Raw genomic sequence first — 18696 nt, 5'->3', positions numbered from 1 at the left:
GGTAGCTGCTTTTAGGTGGGAGTGGCCAGCTGCTTCACTTCAGGAGTGAATTATACTCCTTCTTTCTGTGTTAAATCTGCATAGAGACATGGAACACACTGTATATATCGTGTATGCCTGTTGTGTACATTCACACACATGGGAGTGTGCATTTTTATGATCCAGAAGTTACGTGCCATAACTACTCAACCCAAATTGTAGCCTTTCGTTAAAGTATTGAAAGTCAGGCTCTTATAGTCCTGGAAAAAAGCTAACTATTGGCAAAAGATCTGCATTTTCCAGATGAACTTTAATGTGTGCAGTTGTTTAAACCAGCCTTCCTTTAATGTATACAGCTGTGCCCAGATGGGGTTGCTTTCTTTCCAGCAGCTTCCAGAGCCATTTACTCAAGGCTTTTGTTTTTTCCTCTCATTACTTATAGTGCTTTTAGACTTACGGTACAGAAGAGGCGGTTGTAGTTTCAGAGCTTTGCATTCCTCGCTGAGCTGTGCCTGTGTTTGCATGCAAAGCCATCGCCTCCCCTCCAACTATTTTAATCATTTCAGAAAGGGTGGGTCATCAGGCATTTGGCAGCAGGCTCCTTTTATATAGCTGAGGTGGAGTCAGCCAATGACCTGCAAGCCTGGAAAATTTTGCAGGGCAGTTTCACTGGACGGCTTTGCAGAGCTGTGCCATTTGAATTTCAGCACAGACATCCACACACTGTGCTCTCCATTTCTGGCGAGTCTCCCAGTGCAGAGTTTAGCTGCGGCTCAGGTTTAGTTTTCCCTCCTCTCCCTGCAGTGACAGCCAGGACTCCCAAGCGATCATGGAGGATACCACCTTGCAGATTATTGAACCACCGACTGCTTCTGAGGCCTCAGAGGAGCAAGTGCCTGAAGAACCCATCAAATCAGACCAGATCAATGGTGTGATGGTGCTGACCCTTCTGGACAAGATCATTGGAGCAGTGGATCAGATCCAGCTGACCCAAACACAGCTGGAGGAGAGACAGCAAGAGATGGATAGTGCAGTGACCAGCATCCAAGGAGAATTAACCAAGCTGACAAAGGCACACACCACCACCAGCAACACCGTGAACAAGATGCTGGAAAAAGTGCGCAAGGTGAGCGTCAATGTGAAAACCGTTCGGCAGAACCTAGAAAAGCAAGCTGGGCAGATAAAGAAGCTAGAGGCCAACGAAGCGGAGCTCCTGAAACGCAGAAACTTCAAAGTCATGATCTACCAGGTAAGGAGCTATTTCACAACTTCTTTATGTTCTGTTAGTGGGTGTTTTCTTTGCTAAGGGTTCTGTCACACTGCATGGTTGGTCCATTACTCTCCCAAACTCCCCTGACTGTCTGGCGGTCCAAATTGAGGCAAGTCCGAAGTAGCGCTCTCATTCATGATTTAACATTCTCTGTGTATTCTAAGACAAGGTTTGATAGAGTTGCTACATTTAACAGGAATTTTAACAGAGATAGTGAGAATGGCCCTAAGCACTCATTGCAAAGGACTAGAAGTATCAAAATAACCTGATTTTACTGCTTAGCTAAAAAAAGAACAAGAATGCGCTGGATTCTGGAAGGGGGTCTTGTAAATCCGCCTGCCAGCGTCTTTTCTACTGAGAGGCAACATGTGTATTGCTACGTGGAGAGTGATAATATTTCAGATTTGTGACATGCATCTGGTAATAACAAGAGACAGTAACCCCAGCATCGGGGTTAATCTCACTGACTAGGACAGACAGAGACATTAGAGAAAATGAGAACAGGTCCTTGATCTCATTAGTATTCAGGTCTGCCTTTGCCGTTGTGCTTGGACAGATTTCCACGTTCTTTTTTCTACAACCTGCAAGTCTTAAACCTTCTAGTTGTCTGGTTTCAGTAACAGCTTTGGTTTGCTTGATGTTCAGCCCCTGCGCTAAGTGCTGGATTTGTCCTTTCGTAGTAAACAAGAATAAAGAGAGAATACGTTTCTGTCAGTTTTCCTGTCTGGAGTTAGTTGTCTTTATCAGAGCAAACTCTTACACTGGGCCATGGAAAAAAAGCGAGTGAAATAGTTAATGATTCCATTAGAAGCCTCTAGGTTAATAATAGACAGCGTCAGGGACAAATAGAGAAGCATCTAGTGCTGACCACAGGAAGAGAGAACAGAAAAAAAGGGAAAATGCTTCTTACTGGAGGGTTTGAAGGGACAGTTGATCATAATAGGCTCAGGAATCTAACAAGTATGGGGGCCCTGTGTAACTCTGATTCAGAGCTTAAGCATTTATCATGCCTAAAAGGCTGAAATACTTGAGCCCATTTAGATTGTATGGGCAACCTAAGTAGTTACATATATATATATTTTTTTTTCATTACAAGCTCTTTGTATCAGGCTTTTGGGGGAGGATGGATCTATTCATGGAAGATTAAAACAGAATTCTAAATGTACCGCAAAAGCAACAAACATTGCAAAATGAGAAGAGTGAAGGTAATTGTTTAAACATAACATTCCTTGTGGGTTACAGAAATAGGTAGGAAGTCAGCAAGCTTCTACGTCCTTTGGAAGCATCCTAAACATTGGCAGATTGTCATTTTGTGAGCTGTTCATTTTGGTTTGCTGTTGCTTATGAGTATTGAGTAGACTTTGAATCTAAAAAGGCAATCGTGCTTCTAAAGGCAATCAGGGGCAACACTCTTGCTGATGTAATGAGGACAGAACAGCCTCTGAGCGAATCAGTTGACAAGGGACTAGAGCAGGGATTTTGTGTTTCGTGAAGATATTAGGGAAAAAAATTAATTATTTGTAATTTAGAACAATTTCCCAGAATGCAGTTTAGTGTGATTTGACTGGGAGGCCACAAAGCACACGTGAGAAATTCTCCAGGTTTGCTTCATGTGAAATGGAGCTTTTTGCACCCTCATGGAAATCCTTGCACTTCTGCAGGAGGCCTGAGTAGACCTTGCAAAGCGTAAGGATCCGGTTCTAGAGAGACCGAAGGTGTGGCAGCAAGCTTGCAGGCTTGTGACGGACGCTGCTAAGGCAAATGAAGGTCTCTCTTGGAGGAGAAACTTGATTTTCTCTTAATTTGGTGCTTAAACTGAAAAACCAAAATCTGTAATGGGCTTTTCATATTTGAGTACTAGAAAGAAATAGGCAATAATAATATTAATGTGCCTGAGTAACACATACTTTTATCGATAGTACTCTTGTATTCTATTACTGTGGCAAAGACAGACCTGTACAATGAGAATTTGATTGCCAGACATGGACCACAGCGAATCCCCTGGAAGAATGGGGTATATTTTTGCAGTCCTCTGCAATACTTCTCTTTCCTGCATATGACGGAAACATAGATTTTTGGTCAACAGAGAATGTTTCTAAGTTATATCAATCTACAGTCTGTCTCAGAGCTGCATTAATTGTTATTTCTCACGTGGAAAATAGGGTTGCTTAATAGCTGCATTATTCTGTAGATTGAACTCCATAAAAACATCATCATGTAATTTTGAATGTTCAGAAACCTGAATCGTATGGCTTGGTGTAAGGAAAAATAATCTGTTGTATATAGGAGTCTCTCTTATTTGTGGAGACCTTTTATTCTGAAGAAGTCAAACATTTGGGGGGATCTTGGAGTTTTGCTTTTGGCTTTGGAGATTTTTATTCTGCTTTGTTTTTTCCTGGGAGCAACAGGATATTTAGAGTTTGTGTCTTACTGTAATTATGGAGATACCATTCTTCAGAAATTCCTAACACAGGCTGACTGTGGGAATTTCCCAGCAAATTTGCAAAAACATCAGGTTACAATTTTGTGTCCCAATTTATTCATATGAAAATTTTATCACAGTCAGTAATTCTAGGCACATCAATGGCAAGAGTGGTACTTCATCTGGGATTATGCAAAACAGATAATGCTAATGCATTTAAATAATAAAACTCTACACAGAAAGAAGTTATATTTTTGTGTGTGCATTGTAAAGGCATCTATCAAATCGAGGATGATATTCAGCTGCTTTACTGATATTGAACAATGCCATTTGTTGCAAGAAGCCTTGTTGATTCCCGCTGGCTTACTGTTTACTAATGTCCTTCTGTGTTTCAGTATTAATAATCACAAAATTTTTTAAGAATGTATCAAGAGCCTATAAAACCAAAACTTTATGATGGGCTCCACCCTGGGAGTTTAAATGAGGAAAATTCACTGTGTTTTCTAACTGTGTCTATCATTAAAAAAAAATAATTACAGAATAACTCTTTTCTTCTCAAGACCCACCACCTATCAAAGTTTACGTTAGATACTTTCTTGATTATGTGATTAATTCTGTGATGGTGAGCAACATTATTACTACTTCTAACTCAGAAAAAGCTGACGTTGGAAAGCTGTGATTAACTTTCCTGTGCAATTGCATTTTCAGTTGCTATGGCTAAAAAAGCAAAGATTTATTAGTCTTTTATTTTGGAGAAAACAGAGAAACTCATCTTGAGAGACATAAGATATAAAACCAGTCGTGGCTATTTTCAAGCAAGATAGCTGAGTAAAAGAGTAGTCGTGCTTTATAGGGATCTAATATTGCACGATTCTGCGGTATGAAGAAATAAAAGGAGGTAAAGATAAATAATCTCATTACTGGTTATAGATGTTTGATTATTCTCTCAGCATTGAATACTGAGTCTCCAACAGTTACAGAGGGACTATTTCAGGAGTGCAAATAAGACCTTTTGGCACCTTGGGAGAAGAGGTCAGACTACATGTGAGAGTTGTATTTTGCTAGCTGTTAGATGAGGAGGAAATTAAAATCAGATTTTATTCAGGGAAAGCTTGACCTGCTGAGATGACCCTAAAGCATATCTGCCTGCACGGTTTCAAAACTTGGGGGGAGAAAGTGCAGAAATGAAAAGCACTTCCACTGGGGCCGGCTAAGGGCGAGGCATTAAGCAGAATCTTTATGGGCCGTTACTCACAGTCACGTATATACGTGCATGCGCTTTCTCACTTGCTCACTCTCTCAAATACACTTTTACCTGATTTTGCCAGGAGCTGGTCTGATTTCTACCAAGTTAAGGGCTTTTGTATTGACTTAACATAGGGAATTAGATCAATTCCTGAGAATAAAATTTGGAAAAAAACAAACCCCCTCCAAATTATCACATCTTTTTGTTTTGAAAACTTGCCTACCAAAAGCAAAGGCGACAGACTTTTGACAAGCTGCTGTGTAAACAGAAGTTCAGTATTCTTGCCATAAACAGGACTTGCCTTCCTAAAAAGTCTGATGTCAAATGACTACGTGCACTTATTAGCAGCCCACAGAAACAGAACTCCTCAGTGCTTCCTTTGTGCTGTCTGTCCTGGGCTCCTGTCTTTCAGAGAAATTAGGACACCAACCAATTTGGTTAGAGTGGTTGCTAATAAAAACAAACTAAAGTGACTATGGTTCTGTGACTTCATCCCAAATCTCCTGGTTTTAGGATACAAGAATCTGGGGCTGGTTACTACAGTTCATGATTAAATAACGGATGTCCCATGCAAAAAGCTACTGCTCTAAAGCCAGACAGTGTCCCACATTCATCTGAAGAACGGCACGTGTCAGCACTTACGTAAGCATGGAATTTTTACTCCAAACATTTTTCAACAATTAAACTTATTCTTGCAAATGTCAAAGGCCTGTTTTCTTACAGCCAGACATCCGAATGCTTGCAGCACGCAGCACACATATTGAATGTTGAATTTCTAAAATGTGCTGGTCCTTTATTTGAGGCTCATGTGGGCACCGAGCTTGAGGGAAGTCTGGCTTGTGATGTGCAGCGTTGCTTGTTGGACAGAGAGCGGCCTTTGTCGACGGTGTGCGGACAGGCTGCTCCCCACGCTGGCAGATTCGGGGGCTCCTGCGGGGCTCCTCTGCTCTTCAGGTAACTCCAGCAGCTGCTCAGAGCCTCAGGAGAAGTGGAGTTTCTCTGGGAAGGGCCAGGCAGTTACAAGAGCAGGGTAGAACATGAGTCTCAGTCATACAATGTGTAGGGTAGGTAGGGCTGGATGAGGAAATATAAATAGCACAGCTTGGCTTTTGTGCCTTGAGTGGGCCTTATACGGATGAGAGCAGCAAGATTGTCGATCGTGGGGAGGAGGAATGAATTTCAAACCCATTATGTTAATGCAACAGATTTGGAGGCCAGACCTGAACTGCCCAATTTTTGGGCCTGTGCTCCTCAAAAGAGAGCGTGGAAACACAACGTGAGCTCAGGAGTCTGATGAGAAGCATGGAGCGGGGATCACAGGGCGTACAAAGCCATGTACCACAGCCCCCGTACCCGCCGCCCCTGGGCTGCAGCCTTTATCCACCTAAGCAGAATGTCGGCTGCCCCGGGCTATGGTTTTGTTTCAGATTTATAATTCTGAAACAAAACCCTTATGAGTCTAATGACAACGGAGGGTTCATGAGAGCCAGCATGATCTGCAGTCCCAAAGAACAGCCTGTGTGGGTTACGTGCCTTGGATTAGTGGAGCTTGCCCAACTACAAGCATTAAAGAATAAACAGAAATTTCAAATAAAACTTGAATGACAGTACTGGGGATAGGGCTTTTCCTGCAAGACCAGTTAGCTCCATTTGCTCAGGAATGCTCTGTGCTTGAACTTCCGTCCCTCTCTGGATCTGGAGCAGCTCTATATGTAGCATCAGTTTTTCCCAGGGGTTCACTGCAGAGATTTGCATTGCAGCAGCCAGTGTTTTTTGTATTTATTTTCTGATACTACTTTAAAACAACAGGCTGTTTTCATTTTGCTGTGAATCCACTCAAAAGCAGCTCCCTTTGTAGCCACAACTGTTCTTATCCCATGTTCAGCAGAGAATTATTGTTAGCTTCTCACTGGTGGGTTTGTGCATCAGCAACCTGCCAAATCCCAAGAAACACCTCATCCAGTGACAGCTCTGGTGCGATCAATGGGCACAGGATATTCCTCTGGTGCTGGATTTGCTTTTGCTTTATTTTATTCTGTTCTTAAAATACAAAAGAGAATTAATCATGAAGCCTTTGTTAAAAACCACAAAAAATCTGAAACAAACGATACTCATTAAGAGTTAATATTGTTTGTCTCTGATCCTTTGTCTTTGCTGGTAGAACACAGGTGTCTTAGCCCAGAAAGCTATTGTATCTTTGCTTCTGTTCTCCTGCTTTTTGTCACAGAAGTAGCAAAATTAGAGGTGAAAAAATTCCATACCAGGGAAAGGAGAGAAACATCATTCAGTTCAATTCCTTCAGGCTGCAGCACTGAATTCAGCTGTTCTTCCATCCATTGTAAGGGGCACCATGTTAACATCCTGATGGGCAAAGAATCCGTCATAGTCTCTGCACATTACTGAATTATAAGAGTCTCAATAATTCACAGGAGACTGATCCTTAAAAAAAAGTCAGGATGTTAATAGCTCTCACTTCCAGGATTTTTCTTACTGCAGATTATCAGTCTTTCTACCAAAAGACAGCTCTGGAGCATGGATTTCTCTGTTGCAGCCTGTAATCAACTGCATTAATATTTCATTGGTCAGGTATTATTTATAAGCAGTTAGTGCCAGGACTGTTTGCTTTGCAAAAGGGATAGGGTTAGATTAATGGTTCATGGAAATGAAACCAAAGGTAATATTCCTTCTGATGACATATTCCTTTCTCAGGCCTCTCTTGTGCCTATCAGCAGTGGATCTAAGCATCCATCGCGATGTCTCTGTGATGCCAGTGGGGCCACTGCACACAGGAGTATAATGAAGCACAAAATTTGCCAGCTAGGTGGCTAGAGTGCTAGGTGGCTGGAGTGCTCTAGTTTCCAGTGAGATTGTGGCTCTTTTTCCCATTCTTAAGCTAGATACGAGCCCTCAGCAAAAGTAAATTAACCCATCATGGACACACAGCAGGAAAAACTCTCTAAGGCCGCATGCAACCAAGTTTGCAGGTCTGGTATTAGAAACCAAGGAATTCAAGAAGCCAGTCAGTGCTCAAACTGTGCCTCTCTCTGGAAAGACACAGTCCCATTCCTCCCCAGTGTACCCTGGCTGGGAATTTGACCAGTAGATGGTAAAAGCTGCTTAGCATTGTAGGCGCTGCAGAACACTGGAAGGCTGTGAGCATCATGGGAGAAGTGGTACTCCTGCATATTATCTCCCTTTGCCCCATTTTATGTAAATGCGAACTCTCCGTAGTTGGCATGCGTCCCTCTGCGTCCTTCAGCAATGCTCACAAGGCAGGCGTTGAGCGTGCTGTGGGTGACTCACCGCGCGCTGTCGCCCCGTCCCAGCTCCAGACAAGGCACGCAGTTCCAGCTGAGCTGGCGGGCGGGAGGAGTGAGCAGCCATGCTCAGTCTAACATGGCCGTTTTTCCAAAGAATGTACTGCTTGACCTAGGCACAGTCCTGGTGAAACTTGAGGGCAGTTCCTGCATCTTCGCTGAAGCTGCTTCTTGCTACACTACCCAGAAGAGTGATGTGCTGTCCCTATCTAATTAATGAGTAGAGAACTATGCAGCCTCCACTCTCTGATGTACTGTGATGCGTCTATGAGCCATGTAAAGCATGGCAATGACTCATAAACTTTTCTGCCCTCTTTTATCCTGTTTGGGATAATGTTATCCTCTTGATTCCACAACATCTTCTACAACTTACGAAGTACCTGAAGAATTGTGGGTCTGCTGTCCAGCTGCAAAATAAGACAAAGACCAGAAACAAAGATGCTCAGTGTCAGTGAGGGAAAATAAAATATTTAGAATAAAAAGTCTCAGGATGTTTAGTCTATAGCTTTATGCGAGGATGCAAAAGTCAGTATCAGCACAGATCTATCTGCAAATCATGTGTAATGCAAACTCTATCTTTACTGGTTTGCTGTTCAGAAATAGCTCTGGAGTTATTAATCAGTTGAGACAGGTTTATCCGGGAGTAGCAGTTCTGAGAGTAAAGCCAGTTGTACAAACAGACTGATAATAGGATCAAAACTTTTTTCTGCTGTCAGGGGAAAAAAAAAAAAAAGCCTTTTCACTCAGCAATCTATTTACTTCTCTGTTCCTACAGCCCTGCCTTTCTTCTGACTCACTGTTCGGCAAAAGCACTTTTCCAAACACAGCCTCCTCCTCTCTCCACGCCGTTCCTCCTTTGCTTTTCACCATCAGGTTTGAACTAGCTCCAGTGCCTGTACCATGCTGCTCATTCTCACCAGCTAATGAAGAAGATACAGTCTTTTAGGACATAGCTTTCAGGACATAGAGTAACTAGACACGCCCGACAGAAAAAAGTGCCAAGAAGATTGCACAATACACAAAATCGCAGAGGGTAGAAGGACTTCTGCTGGTCAGGGAGCTACTACTTGAGAACGAACTAGGTTACCCATTTTAACATTTACCTAATCCCAATTTATTTTGCTTTTCCCTCTCATATTTTAGATCTTTTCCTTTATCTCAGTAGTATTCTTTGGTGACTTCTTACAGCAGGGTTCAGTAGTCTTCTCTCTAAGGACTTGAGGCTTCTCTTTTTATGGACCTCTTGGCACTACTGAAGATAAAATCTGTCAAACCTTTGGAACATAAGAGTCGAGGCCATGCCTACTGCATATGGAGGGGTTAATTTTATATACCAGCTGCTGCTACAGATGATGAGTAGCCACTCCCTGTCCTCAGGGTGTGTTTAGCAGCAGAGAAGTTTTGCTTTTGTGGTGAGCATGTTTGCTGTGTCACTGGGTATAGACATCTGTAAGCAGCTGGGTATTGTCCAGCGTTGCATTCAGGTATGGTCAGTACACTGACAAAAGCAGCGGATGGAGTTCTGGAATCACACCCGGCTATTTTGATCTCTCCAGCTTGTGTATTTGAATTAATAAACACAGGGTTTTAAAATCACTGTCTTTTCATAATCTTACACATACAGGCAAACTCTGCTTTCAGCTACACCACAGAAATCTGAGATATCTCCAGAACAGCTGACATAAATCACTCTGTGAAGAGCAGTGTGAAAAAAGAGCAGAATCTGGCCCTATAGCAGTGTTCAGTGTAGATGTGCCTGAAACCACAGAAGGGATTCTGCATCTCCTAGGACCTGCCGTAAATTAGAGGACACCCTTCTAATAAATCTTTGCTGACTGCCTTTTCTGTTAAGTTTTGCTACCTTGCTTCTCCCTTTACTAAAACATACCCCTGTCATTTTTCTCTCTGCCTGTTCTCATGCTAATCTGGATTACTTTGTTGGTGGCGTTCCTGATCAGATTCCCAGCGGGGACAGGTAAGTTTTTCCATTGTGCTTCCTTTCCGCTGGCCATTGAAACGCAGTTTTCCTCATCTTAGCCCAAGAAGATCCAGAGTGTGCGCTTTGAGTCTTCACCAGGGACTGCCCTCTGAGCCGTCTCCAGGAACGGTTCCCTCTGCCCACGCTGCGGAAAGTGCCATGGCCCAAATCAGCAGAAGACTTGCGAGGAGACAGCAGTTCAGGGCCTCAGCAGGAGTACCCCCTGAAGATCACTTTGAACCTTTTCTGAAGCTCTGAAAGCTGCTGATTCCAGACCCTTTGCCCCTCCATCTGCTTGTGGCTGCTGCAAGCCTTCAGACCTGCAAGGCTGATCTTTCAGTTGGCAGAAATGCCTCCGCTTGTTGACTAATCTGCTTGCCGCTTGCTGCATGCTTCTGCCCTAGTTATAATGGATGGTGAGGAGCTGTGGTTTTCTCAGGCATTACAGGACTTGTCGTGCGCTACCTCTGCGATCTGGGAGGGAGGAATTGGTATACAGCTTGCATGAAGGGCTAGCAGCCAGGAGCAGTTGGCTCTGCTGGCGTCTGCTGTGACTGGGTAAATCCTACCTATTTTCTGAGCCTCAGTTTCTCCCTCTGAAACACAGACCCGATAACATCTACATCCTCAGGCTTCTTGTAAGGTTTAGTTTATAAGTGTTTATGAAATGGTTTGAAGTTGTTGTTTTAAATAGATAAAAGACAGGCACAGTGTGATGTAAAACTGTATTTGTCTCAGGTAGGCATTGCAGCATCCATTTCTGTTCAGTGGCAGCCCCCGCAGTGCTGTTCACTAGGAGCTAGGCTTCTGCATGCAGAGCCGGTGGTGACTTTAACTGCTGTTTATCTAGCACTTACCTCATGTCACAAGGGCCTTTGGTAACAGCATAGTGCCCTGTTAGCCTTCCTCGTATTGTGTGGCTACTGGAGAACATACCCCAAGCTCCAGCTGCCTGCACTTCGGGTGGTCATCCAGTGGTGTGTGCAGTGCTCTCCAGTGGGAACAGCCACGTTGGTCGGTGGACAGGAGTGGCCCGGGAGCTGGGCGAAGGTGAGCTCAGCCTGGGAGTCAGGGTCTCTGGGGGAAGCTGCCAGGGGGAACTTCTCCTTTTCAAGGAGAGTGATGAGATTTTTTTTAAAAGGTAGGTTTTTGTGGTATAGCAAGAGAGTCTGATAGCAATTATAATCGCCACAGAAAAAGTCTGTTCCAACAAGGCACTGGCGAAGAAATCACAGCCTTACTCTTTTCTGCACAGGGCATCTTTACATCCCTGAGCTCTGCTAGGCTGTGGGTGCTTTTATCAGGTGTGTTGCTGTTACTCAGGAATAATTGAATCCTCCTTCCCATGACACTGATGGAAGGTCAGCACAGAAAAGCATCCTCTAAGGACTGGCAGAGCAAAACAGTTGTGGCAATGGGAGTGCAGAACTTTTTCTTCTCTGTCAGGGCATGATCTGACCTGGAAGGCTGTCTTCTGCCCAGATGCTTTTAATCACCCTTCAGCCTCCCCTCAGGCCAGAGCTTGTCTGACCTGAGTGGTGAGCAGAGGAAGGGCTGGCGTCCTGCAGGAGGTGCAGCAAGCTCCGGCTCACCCAGCAGCAGCCAGAATCAGCCCTTTTTGGTCATAGCAGAGCCTGGGCATGTGAGCTGGTCGTGTTCTGCATGATACGGCTGCATGTCAACCAAACTCAGCTCTTTGTGCTGTTGCAATTGTGTAAAAATAACTGAACCAAATGAATTGCAGATGTGATTAGCATGTGCATGTGAAAGATCCTCCATTAAACCTTCAAACCGGAGATCGGAGTGGCTGAGAGTTCTGGGACTCTGTTTTCCACATGCTCACAGTAAGAGCCTCTTCAAGAGCAATCTAGGAGCCCTTCTTGCATTTTGGGAATGTTCCCCAGATTTCCTGGTGATTCTGCAGTGCTTGAAGAGCTCTGCTAGGCTGGGAATGCAGCTCAGCTTTGTGTGTCATGGGCCTTTTATATGACAGGGGAAGTGTTTACATGTGTTGTAGCAACCAGGCGGTGTGTACATGACCATAGGGGCTGCCTGGGTGACTCACTGGAAGGGAACTCGGGCTTGAAAGCAATGTCAGATAAAAAACCCACTTAGTGGAGCAGGGCAGAGGCCACTCTGCCTGGTAGATCTAACAGCTCTGAATTGTTTGAAGCAGGAGGAATACAGAGCAGCCCAGCACCCCGTCAGCTGGCAGCCAGCTGCCTTCAACGCCGGGTACGGGCACTGGGGCCCCTCCGGGCGCCCACAGGGCCTGCAGATGGACAGGCTGCCAGCCCCGTTGCCTCTGCCAGTGGGTGGGAGCTTCCCAAAGTAAACTGCTTCGCCGGGGAGGTGTGTGCCGAAGGGACAGCACGGCTGTACATGTCAGACTGTGAATTGGGCCGGGGGGTGTCACACTATAAATGATTAAAAGAAAAGTAAAACTTGTATCAGAGCTGAACCTTTATGGCAGTGAGCTCAGTCCCAGCACACATGCAGATGCTGCCTGTCCTTCTGCTGGGTGTAGCTCTGCTTTGTGCACAGAGCAGGAAGATTTTTCTTCTGCTGGTATGAAAATCTTCTGAGAAATCTTGTTTACCCGCTGTCTTTGTGCCAGCTGGATTCAAGCTGTCTTACAGAACAGAACAGGTTTGCATCTGCTGATTGGGAGCCAGGGTTTGAACATCCCAACAGGCAGGGTTGTCAAGACCCAGGACTTTGGACTCGCCCACTTCCAGGGTCAGTGTTTTCCCAGTAAAAATAGAGTAGTTGGAATGCCTGGTGTTAAAAATGTGGCTCATTTGGATGAGTCATAAGTGAAATAAACTGCACAGGTCATAGTGCCTTGTCCAGAGCGGGGATCTGTGTAGCAGTCACCCATAGACCCGGGATGGTTCTTGATTGTTCCAGCGAGGTCCCATTGTCCTCCACCGCAGGCAGATGCATCTGTGTCTGTAGGCATGTTCTGCCCAAACCAGGCAGCTCCCCTTCTCCACAGGAGAAACACCTCTGTAGCAGGGAGGAGGAGACCCTTGGTGGCATTTGGGCAGTGCCTGGATGTGGGTGGGGAGCTACACATGAGGGATGCTCAGCAGCAATGTACTCGTCCCCATTGAGATGTGCCAGAGCTGTTGGTTGTTCTCACGCCAGCTGTCCTGTTGAATGCTCCCTAAGGTGCAGGTGGGCTTTGCGTCAGGGAAGTGACCCACAGCACACAGTGCTGAAAATCCACCAGCTGTCCTCCAGCTGATTATCTACGGCTCAGATAAGCAATGAGATTGAAAAAGAGTCAGGGGGAAAAAATGCAGGAATTATACCAGGCATAGGAAAGAGAGACGCACTGTCTGAGGGCCCTCAACTGGCCCTGCAGCAGGCATGCTACCCCATCACCTTGGCCCTGCAGGACAGGGACGGGTGAAGATTGCAAAGGGTTTCCCAAGCACAGCTGGAGAAAAGCTCTCGAAAACAGTCTTGAGGGGGGAGTTTGGGATTGGTGGCATGCTTACTTATGGGAACAGCTGTGCTCCATCTTTGCCTCTGTGTTTGAGCAATGAGGATGCCTCCTGAAAGAGGCCTGAGCAGAGTCTCTAGTCCATCAGCGTCGCTGGGCTCGGGCTAGGGCAGCTGCCTGCGGGGATGGTGCACGGGGACAGCAGAAGTGTGGGTCTGTAAATGAGAGCAATCAGTGGGAGTTAGGATCAAACAGCCAGGCAATTGCTGTTCTCAGGGTGAAGTGGTAGGGATTAGAGGGAGCTGCACCGTCACCCTAACAGGGGTTGCTCCAGCTGTCCGTGTACCGGGAGCTGTCTTCACAGTTGTGAGGAAAGAGTTGCAGGATGCTGCTGAGGTCAGATGGGTGTGTTGCTGCTGCAGCCCGTTCAGCCACATAATAAAACTGAGTCAGAAGATGGATTTACTGGTGTAACACAAGGAAAAGTAGTTGTTTACGTGGCAGACATGGGAGTTTTTGAGGTGCTGTTCTTTCTGCACACACATGTTCTGGAGCTAACAAGGGGCTGATAAGTATCTGAGTTTGCAGGATATGGCCTGTTTCCAGTGACAGTTGTGCCAGGCAAGAGGGGGATGCCTTTGTTCTGGCTCATTGTGTTGACTCGGAGGGAAGGAAGTGGCTGGAGTTCCTGATGTTCTTGGCTCGGCAGGACAGGGTCCCCGGGAGTCTCTGGGATTGCTCCAGCAGGTGTTGTTGTGGAGAACAGGATCCCTGCCTTCCCAGTGATGAGGATTTGTTCTGGACTGACCTGGCCCTCTGGAGAGCATGTGTATTGTTTTCTCCTGAAGCAGCTAATCAAATGAAGAAAACATATGTTGGCCTCTTCACCTTAATGTCCAGAAAGTATTTGAGACTTGAGCCGTGATCCAGAGAGTGAAGAGCTTTGCCTAGCACAGCTGTCTGCTCTGAATAAAACCCAGAACGAAACCCCTGCTCTGGCAGACTTTGAATTTTGACCATGGACACTGCAGCCCATGTCACCTTCACTGAGCCCAGCGCTCTGCAGAGCTGACTTTTCATGGTTCAGAAAGTTTACCCAGGTGAAGCTGTGCTGGAGTCACGTATTCAATAAGCTTACATCACTTCTCAAGCGGTATAAAGGAAGGAAGAGATGGGGACAGCGTAGCTGGCTGAGCCGAGCAGCTGTGTCTGCATGGGACAGGAACCATCCTGTCCTGCCTCCGATGGTGGGCTCAGGCCGGAGCAGCAGCATGGTGGTGACCTTGGTCAGCCAGAGCGGCAGCGTGGCGGTGCAGTGGTGGGCGAATGCGCGGGGCATGGCCGTGCAAATACGCTGTCCCTTCTGGTGCTGCGTGAGGGATCGGGACGTCCTCTGCCGTGGCAGTGCCAGGGAAACCTGCGCAGAAGTGGGACTGGAGTTGGTGTTGCTCTTTGGGGCTGGGCCTTAGTGGCGGTTTTGGTGGTTTGACCATCATGAGTGTCCTGGCTCTTGATATCTGCATAGCTCATTAGCTTGTGGCTGCATTGGTGCAGTGGCTACCACTGTGCAAATGTGCCACGCAGAGCGTGCCACCTTGCACCGGAGACACCACGGCAAATTCACCCTCCTGGGACACAGGGCAGCTCCACTCCTGGCATCTCCAAGCCGGGGGAAGGCGAGTTGCTGCCAGCATTTGCCACACACTTCAAGCACTTGGGCCTGGGATACCCTGGGGTCTGCCCCTTGATTTCACTGGGCCCTGCTCCAGCCAGTGTTGGACTGGGATCCCCCATCCTTGCTCTGTTCAGCTCCTGTCTGTGCTGGACCTGGGAATGGCACCCGGCCATCCTGCTGCCCAGGCTGTTCTCCAAACCTCAGCCCAGAAGCTCCGCTCTCTGTGTGCCCGTTCCACACGCTGCCTTCTGGCTGCTGCTGGCTTTCTGACAGCACTCGTCTCAGCAGCTCCATGTCTCTCCTGCCCAGTTCCATAGATTCAAACCACTTGGGCAATAAATTTCCGAGCCGTGGGCTACAGCCCCACAGCTGTGACGCTTTGTACAGTGATGGGCTATTTCCAGCCTGTCCTGGGAACAGTGAGGTGATTCATTGCAGCAGGGACGCACGCTATGTGCTGCTAGATGAAAACCAATCCCACTCCAGACCTGTGCCCCTCTCCTGGGCACATGCTTGTCCTCTGCCACTGGGATCAGAAACTTGGCTGACCCAGGAGAATGGAGAAGCTGAATGAATTCACCCCCTGTCCCGAGGAGAGAGCATAACCTTGCAGACCTAGCTGTTCGAGTTGGGGCTGCCGTCTCTGCTACCATCGGATACAGGCTTGGACAAATTCCCTAACTTATTCCCCAGTGGAGAAATGGGAAAAACAGGGCAGCCTGCTCCATCCCAAGAGATGTCCCACCCCACATCTGGATCCTGCAGGCCTTGGGAAAGTCTGAGCACAGACGGGGGTTGGCCAGGCCAGCGTGTGCATGCTGGGCAGCATGGCTGGACTCCCGGCTCTGGACTGTGCTGCCATCTGCAGCCCACGCTGCACTGTGCCCGGGGCCACTGCGGGCCAGACCTTGGCCAGGCCAGAGAGCTGGGGGCAGCTGGCAGTCTCACCAAGAGAAGACCACCTGTGCGAAGGAAGCAGAAAGGCCGTGGGTTGGGAAGGGCTCTGGGCAGGCACTGGGGAGTGAAGGGACACCCCGTTGCTCCAGTGGGTTTCCTGCCCCCTCCACAGCGGGATGCAGTTGGGGGCTTTCTTTGGGCCAGGAGCAGAGGGAGTGCAATGGGCAGGTCCTGGGATGAAGATGAAAGTGGAGGGGAAGGGACTGTGACAGTGGCACAGGAGGAAGGCAAAAGTCTCCAGTTGGAGTGCTGGTGCACTGAGCTTACATATAGCAGAGCCCAAAGCTGCTGTGGGTAGAGCAGATCCTCATTACAGTAATTTATCAGGTGCACTGAAGGAGAGGATGAGCCCAGGCCTGATGTCGCCTGGGTTGGTTTAGCCATGAGTCGTATGAATCCTAGCTGTGCTTCTGCTCTGCAGTACTGCCGGGTGGGTGGGGGCTGGCTCCCAACGCTGGAGAAGCTCTGTGTGTGTGTGTGTGTGTGTGTGTGTGTCTCACTGGCTCCGCTCTGTGTCTTGCAGGATGAAGTGAAGCTCCCGTCTAAACTGAGCATCAGCAAGTCTCTGAAAGAGGGTGAAAAGCTAGAGAAGGAAGGTGAGGGCGAGGAGGTGCCTGTGGGTGAGGACCATGCAGAGGAGGACCACATCCAGCTCTCCTCGGATGAAGAGGTGGAGATTGAAGAGATTATTGAAGAGTCACGGGCAGAGCGCATCAAAAGGAGTGGCATGAAAAGAGTGGATGATTTTAAGAAGGCATTCTCAAAGGAGAAGATGGAGAAGACTAAGCTAAAGACCAAGGAAAACCTGGAGAAGACCCGCCACAACTTGGAGAAAACCCGCCACAACCTGGAGAAGAGGATGAATAAACTGGGCACCAAGATTGTGACTAATGAAAGGAGAGAGAAGATGAAGACCTCTCGGGACAAGTTGAGGAAGTCTTTCACCCCTGACCACACCATCTATGCCAGGTCCAAGACAGCCGTCTACAAAGTGCCGCCCTTCACTTTCCATGTCAAGAAAATAAGAGAGGGCGAGGTGGAAGTGAAAGCCACGGAGCTGGTGGAGGTTGGTGGAGAGGAGGGAGAAAACTCGGATCTGCTGCGTGGGGAGAGCCCCGAGATGCACACACTGCTGGAGATCACGGAGGAGTCCGATGCGGTACTGGTGGACAAGAGTGACAGCGAGTAGGACAGGCCGCAGCACGGAAGGGTTGTGGACGACGGCTGAACATGTAATCTTTCACATTTCAAGATGTCTCTCTACCCTGGTGCCCCAGGGGAAGTGTACACAATGCATCTTTACTACCCTGCAGAGCCGACGCCAATCCCCTGCCTGCTAGGACAAAGTGTATTTTATATTTTAGTTTTAGCACACAGAAACGTTAGGAACACGGGACTGTTTTTCTTACACTGTTAAATCACCTTTGGAAACCATTCCTGCTGCAGGCTGCGTGAGAGCCTTCTAGCACCAGACCTGAAGATGCGCTGTGAGTGATGGGGACCTGGCCCAGCTGGAGAGTGCTAAAACCAAGATAACAGCTGTACACCTGGAAAGCTCAAGTGTCCTCCCTAAGCAAAGACCTGGTGTCAAGAAAGCTTTCTGCCAAGCAGCCCACTGGCCCACGCCACCCCGGCTCCCCGTGCCAGGCTGTGTGGCCATCCCCGCAAGCAGGAAGACTCCCAGGATCCAAGCTGGCCGCCCCTTCGGCGGAGCAGAGGAACTGTGATGCACTCAGCGTGCGGGAGGGAAGAGCTGAGCAAGTCCTGTTGACAGGCAGAGTATGGGCGAAGCTGAGCCAGCGGCATGGCATGCAGGCAGGTCTGCTCCTCTCTGCCCTCCCGAGGACGGGATTACCATGGCAGTGCCTAGGATGGCTTCACCACAAAGCCACCCTGCTGCCGGGACTGCCACTGGTGCCCACATGGCATCACACAGCTGGGGACCACTGCTCCTCCTTGCTGTGCAGGGGCCGTCGCTGCGACAGCCCTGAGGCTGCGGCAGGAGCAGTGCAGGCCGCATGCTCCCCTGTCTGGGCTGCAAATCTGGTTGACAAAGGCCCAGTGGCCATGGGCGAGTCCTCACCGAGGCAAGGAGCACTGTAGAGGCGGGGTGCTGGATCTGGTCCCTCCACACCCGCAGGGATGGCAGCAGCTCCCTGCAGGGAGAGGGGACACGGAGGCAGCAGTGCCGGAGCAGCCACCACCAGCTGCAACCCTTTTCCAGAGGGTTATAGGATGCGCTGATGCCATGTGAGGCTCTTGACTGTCAGAGCGCAGACTTGACACCGGTCCAGCACTGGACCTTGAGTATTTCTGAGCATCTGCTTCCTCCAGGAGTCCCGGCGCAGCTCAGGCTGGTGCCCACGTCCTGCGCTTTCCTCCCCATTTCCCGCTTTCTGCA

At 47.8% G+C, this 18696-nt stretch overlaps 1 protein-coding gene across 1 annotated transcript; it reads left to right on the top strand.

Moving 5' to 3' along the window:
- Window positions 1-653: 653 nt before the first annotated feature.
- Window positions 654-18191, top strand: PTRF (polymerase I and transcript release factor). Its single transcript, XM_010285190.1, has 2 exons — window positions 654-1228; window positions 16819-18191. The coding sequence occupies exons 1-2, from the start codon at window positions 809-811 to the stop codon at window positions 17482-17484; spliced, it is 1086 nt and encodes a 361-aa protein (XP_010283492.1). The 5' UTR covers window positions 654-808; the 3' UTR covers window positions 17485-18191.
- The last annotated feature ends 505 nt before the right edge of the window (window positions 18192-18696 follow it).

The sequence above is a fragment of the Phaethon lepturus genome, unplaced genomic scaffold (assembly GCF_000687285.1).
Source record: "Phaethon lepturus isolate BGI_N335 unplaced genomic scaffold, ASM68728v1 scaffold50024, whole genome shotgun sequence".
Classification (NCBI taxonomy): domain Eukaryota; kingdom Metazoa; phylum Chordata; class Aves; order Phaethontiformes; family Phaethontidae; genus Phaethon; species Phaethon lepturus.
Note: the sequence above shows the minus strand (reverse complement) of the source record. Positions and strands in the feature narration are given on the sequence as shown.